The sequence below is a fragment of the Meleagris gallopavo genome, chromosome 17 (assembly GCF_000146605.3).
Source record: "Meleagris gallopavo isolate NT-WF06-2002-E0010 breed Aviagen turkey brand Nicholas breeding stock chromosome 17, Turkey_5.1, whole genome shotgun sequence".
Taxonomy (NCBI): Eukaryota; Metazoa; Chordata; class Aves; order Galliformes; family Phasianidae; genus Meleagris; species Meleagris gallopavo.
The window spans coordinates 8,190,838-8,196,422 of record NC_015027.2 but is presented as its reverse complement, the minus strand read 5'-3'; the positions used below and the strand labels follow the sequence as shown (position 1 = coordinate 8,196,422).

General features: G+C 49.1%; 1 protein-coding gene across 2 annotated transcripts; it reads left to right on the top strand.

Moving 5' to 3' along the window:
* The first annotated feature begins 933 nt into the window (after positions 1-933).
* On the top strand, positions 934-5,374 carry LOC100543536 (immunoglobulin lambda-1 light chain). 2 transcript variants are annotated; one of them, XM_019621108.2, is made up of 4 exons: positions 934-1,091; positions 1,217-1,505; positions 3,294-3,331; positions 4,856-5,374. In XM_019621108.2, the coding sequence occupies exons 1-4, from the start codon at positions 947-949 to the stop codon at positions 5,167-5,169; spliced, it is 786 nt and encodes a 261-aa protein (XP_019476653.2). In that variant the 5' UTR covers positions 934-946; the 3' UTR covers positions 5,170-5,374. The 2 variants fall into 2 exon arrangements, with proteins under 2 accessions (XP_019476653.2, XP_019476652.2); XM_019621107.2 differs by having other exon boundaries at positions 1,217-1,508.
* Positions 5,375-5,585: the final 211 nt, after the last annotated feature.

The window sequence follows — 5,585 nt, the reverse complement described above, 5'->3', positions numbered from 1 at the left end:
GAGGGTAGATTTAGGTTAGCTATGAAGAAGAAATTCTTCAGTCAGAGGTGATGAAGCACTGTAACAAGTTGACCAGACAAGTATTGGATGCTTCCTTCCTGGCAGGGCCACCCAAAGCCAGACTGGATGGGCTATAGGCAGCCTGTTCTGGTGAGAGGTGTCCCTGCCTGTGGCATGGCTTGGAACTGGGTAGGCTTTGAGGTCCCTCTCAGCCCAAACCATTCTGTGTTCTTGTGGTTCCCTGTATTTCAGCCTTTGCCTGTTGACTCTGGTGCCACCACTGGATAATTCTACTCAGCTGTTTCATTCCTGCCCCAAAGCAGTAATCCCATGGATAAGTGATGCTCTGAGGCCTTAACCACCCTTGGCTCCTGTTGATCCTGGCAGCTTCCTTTCCAGTACAAGCCCTTTATTGGCTGAACTGCTGCTGCTGAGGGTCCTGCCAGCCCCCAGGGCCTTTTCTGCTCAGGAACTGCCACCTGCTAAAACCTAGAATGCCCAGGGCAGGGCATCGCATGTCTGAGGGGTGAAATGGGGCAGGGGCAGCACTGTAGGCAGCAGTTCAAGAGACATTTAGATGTTGTACTGGAGGACGTGGTTTAATGGGAAATATTGGTTATAGGTGGATGGTTGGACTGGAGGATCTTAGAGGTCTTTTCCAACCTTAGTGATTCTGTGATTCTGTGATTCTGTGATTCTGTGATTCTGTGAAGGGAGCCATGGCCTGTTCCCGCCATGCTCCGCTGGTCCAGCTCTCCCCAGCACTTTGGTACCACAGCACTTTGGGCTTACTCTAAGGCTGGTGTGGGCCTGGGTGCTGCCACGTGTCCCCGCTGCAACGCCTGGCCAACCCCGCTGTGCCACAGTGAAGGGGCTGGGCCAGGAGCGGGTAAGGAGGTGTGGGGAGAGGCGTAGGACGTGGCTGGGAGCACAGGGAGTGATTTGCATGGGGGGCGTGCTGCGGAAGGACGCGGGTATAAAAGGGCATCGAGGTCCACAGCTCAGCCCCATCGGCGTGGGGACACACAGCTACTGGGATTGCGCCATGGCCTGGGCTCCTCTCCTCCTGGCGGTGCTCGCCCACAGCTCAGGTACTCGTTGCGCCCGGTCGGGGACTTTGGGCACGGGGCTCTGTCCCGCTGCTGCGCGGGGAGGGCTGTGCGTGTCGGGCAATCACTGACCGCCGTTTTCTCCCCTCTCTCCTCTTCCTCTCCAGGTTCCCTGGTGCAGGCAGCGCTGACTCAGCCGGCCTCAGTGTCAGCAAACCCGGGAGAAACCGTCAAGATCACCTGCTCCGGGAGTAGCTACAGCTATGGCTGGTACCAGCAGAAGTCACCTGGCAGTGCCCCTGTCACTGTGATCTATGCTAACACCAACAGACCCTCGAACATCCCTTCACGATTCTCCGGTTCCAAATCTGGCTCCACGGGCACATTAACCATCACTGGGGTCCAAGCCGAGGACGAGGCTGTCTATTACTGTGGGAGCTACGACAGCAGCACTGCTGCACAGTGACACAAAGCAATGGGGAAATGATACAAAAACCTCCTTTTCAGTGCAAGGAGCAGCTTGTGGTTTTTACTGTCTGTCTTAGAAGTCCCACCTCAATCTCTGCTCTGTGCTGCAGGACCCATGTCCTCTTGTGCTGCCAGGCTGCACCCTGGCCCCTGCTGGCTGCCTCTCTGCCATCCTACATCCACCATTTGTAGTGTTCCCTGCATGCACTGGGCAGGCAGCTCCTCATCTGCCCCTGCTCCTACTGAGACCACCTGCCCAGTCCCTGCTGGAGGGCCACCACTACTCAGCTGGTACATCAGCACAGCACTGGTTCTCTTATATGCATTCCTCTGAGGAAAAGAGCTGGACTTCTGAGTACCCTTATTGTCCTCCCCTAAAATCAAACTGAAACCCCGTAAAAGTCTCAGAAATACTCAGAAACTGTTCATCGTAGCATGTGGCGTCATATACTTCAGTTATATACTTTGCACAGTCAGTTTCAATGAGTCTGTGTCACTTGCACCAATCAGTTGCACCTAAGCCTTCCCAGAGAAAAACCAAACATTTGTAACAGAAAGTGCTTCCAACCACAAAATCTTTGATGCATCATTCATTTTCTAGTGACTCAGGAGATTCACCAACTCTGCCTCTTTCTACAACCACTTGCACAAACCACAACATTTGCATATTTTTGAGTTCATTTTTAAGCCGGTGCCTTGGCTCTGGCAGCTCTGGTTGGGCATCAACATCCTCTTCACATTTTCTTTTCCTCTCTGGAAGAGGATGTGGGCAGCAGGGACAGGGCAGTGATGCAGCAATGGGATAAAGCTGGAAGGACAACATCAACGAGAGTAAGGCTATCAAAACAGATAGGCCTGAATTGGAGGGGCTGCTCTAAAACTGGCTGACAGGCAAGAACATTTTTTGGTGGGTGCTTGTGGCAGGTTGACATGACTTCAGTCAAGACCTTGACCAACAATGGCACAGCTACTGGATATCCCTTGGAAGAGATGAGGAGGGTGCACAAACACCATCTGCACACCGTGATCCAAAGCAAGCAGCAGGGCTCAGCCACTCATGAGGCTGGGCATTGGCCGCCGCTTGAGCTGCTTCTGCATGGCCATTTATCACTGCAAGTATTTCCGTGGTAGGACCTCAGGAATCAACTGATCATCCTCAGGAAGTTGCTCCGTGTTCACTTACAGACTTCCCCAGCAGCAAGTGGGTGCTAGGGGTCTACACAGCCTTTGTTTTTTCGGTTGGTTTTGTTTTTTTTCCAACTTTGGCTGTGGCAGTACATCCTTGGTCTGCCTAGCCACACTGAAATGTGCTCTTGCTCCTTCCCCTGATCTGCAGAAAGAAGGCTGCATGGTCTGAATGCTCTGTGCTGTTGCAAGTCTTTTCTGGTTCTCTGAAATCTGCAGAGTCCCTCCTGATTGTGTCCTTGGTACTGAACATCCTTATTCACTTTGTCAGAAGGCAGCTGGGAGGCTGGAGGCAGTAGTCCGTGGCACCAGGATCCCCTGGGACATTTCTTGCCTGCATCGCCTGGGTGCTCTGCGTGGCTACCATAGGGACACACCTCCTGTACCAGCCCCCAGCACCACCATCCTGCTGTGTCCATTCCGCCACCTTCATCCTATTGTGTCCAGCCTATCATCTCCCTTCTGCTTTGTCCATCAGGACACTCCCATCCCATCACTTCTGACCCGTCCCCTCATCCTGCCACCTCCACAGGACCCAGAACTGCTCCTGCCACGAAGTGGGAGGTTTTTGCATTGCTCCGTATCACTGTGTGGTATATTCGGGTCCGGGACCACCCTGACCGTCCTAGGTGAGTCGCTGACCTCGTCTCGGTCTTTCTTCCCCCATTGTGAAATTGTGACATTTGGTCGATTTTTGGTGATTTGGGGATTTTTCTCAGTCTTGGCGGCAGGCTGGGGTCTGCCACCAGCGCAGGGCTGGGCACTCAGCGCGGCAGTCTGGGCTGAGTCTTGTCCCTGGCGACCGGGAGGGCTCTGGTGTGCGCTGTGGAGGACTTGGGCTTATTTTGTCAATGGAAAATTCTTAAAATTTGACCAGAAAATGTGCCTGAGGTCTGTCTCAGCCACACGATTTCAGAAATTGTGTTTAGGTTGATAAGAAGACAGTTTTTGTCTTAGTCAAGAAATTAGTTGTGAGTTGTTAGTCCTTCCCTCTTAGTCTGAAGGACTAAGACCTTTGTCCCCAGTCTGATCTCTCACTGGGGACTTCTGTTGGCTCCAGTGCCATGGGAAGCCCAAGTGTCACTGAAACAGTGTCCTTGGGGTGAAATTCAATTTTTCAGAGGTTTCAAGCACGCTGTCCAGGTAAGTGCTGTCAAAAATGGAAGATTATTCTGCAGAAAAAGCTGACAGGAATATTTTGTAATTTAAAAAAAAAAATATATATATATATATATATATATACATATATATATATATATATATAAGAGAGAAGAAAGAAAATAATATGTTTTTGATTTTTAAGAAAAAATTGGACCGAAAAAAAAACAATCTGAACCAAATTATTTAGGGCATAAGTCCAAAAAAAAAAGCATTTCAACAAATCCTCAGTGGAAAGTTTTTAATGGGGCAGTTCTCCTCCATTTTCTGGTGTAGATATGAATGAAGATACAGATGTGTATATAGATATTGATTTGGCTATAGTTTGTTTGATGAGCAGTCTGAGAAAGAGTAAATCTTGCCTTCCTCATGGCAATTTTAATTGTACTTTTTCTGAGACGAGTCTGAACATGTCTTGAGGCAGAAATAGCCAGAAAATGGAGTGCTTTTTCTTTAAAACTTTAATTAAAATTTAAAAATAGCCTTGCAGCAGGAAAGAAAAGGTATTATGGCAGTTAACCAGAGTTCCAAAGCTGAATCAGGTTCACCAAATACATATGGTTGAAATTTTGTGTGTGCATATATATAAATATATATATATGTATATAAAATATTAAAATTGCTTATATATTAAAAAATTGTTATATATAATATAGATTTATTATAGATATGTACATAAGATATAACTATTTATATGTATATATGTAGTCTGCTGTATGCTTTATGTAAGTTTTATAGATATAATGTATATTATATATATGGATTATATATAACATTTTATCTGTAGAAAAACTACAATATAAAATGTATATATGCATATATATATATACATATTCATATGTATATGTGTATATATGTGTATATACATATACACATGTATAACATCCATGAAAATAGATATGGATGGGTGGATGTGCTTGTACACGTGCATGTACATGCACACACATATGTACACCCATACATACATGTGTGGCCGCTCTGCTTCTCTCCTGCAGGCCAGCCCAAGGTGGCCCCCACCATCACCCTCTTCCCACCATCAAAGGAGGAGCTGGATCAGAACAAGGCCACCCTAGTGTGCCTGATAAGCGACTTCTACCCCAGCCCGGTGACAGTGGAGTGGCTGGTCGATGGCTCCACCCGGAAAGGCGAGACCACACCAGCGCAGCGGCAGAGCAACAGCCAGTACATGGCCAGCAGCTACCTGTCACTGACTGCCAGCGACTGGTCAAGTCACGAGACCTACACCTGCAGGGTCACACACGATGGCACCGCTGTCACGAAGACCCTGAAGAGGTCCGAGTGCTCTTAGTCCCACTGGGGATGCGATGTGAGGACGGTGGTTCCTCACCCTCCCTGTCCCTCTGGGCCACTGCTGGTGGCAGCAGCCCCCACTTCCCACTCAGATGTCCCCCACCGTGCCCCCACCACCCACCTCTGCCTGTTGCCTCCTCTTGCCTCCATCCCTCCAGATGTCACATTAATAAACATGACACTGAACTAGTGCTGACTCTGCATCCATGTCTCTGTGTCCCTTTGCATGCTGTCTGCGTCTCACAGATGGGGTCGGCCCCAGTATGGGGAAGGGTTGGGGGGCACATACACACGTACTGGTAATGGTGGGGGGGTCCATGGCTCAGCACTGGAGACACTGCTGTATACCCAGGCACCAACAACATCTAAGGCAGGATGCTTTGGGGCAATTTTGGGGCAGTCTAAAGTCTGTGC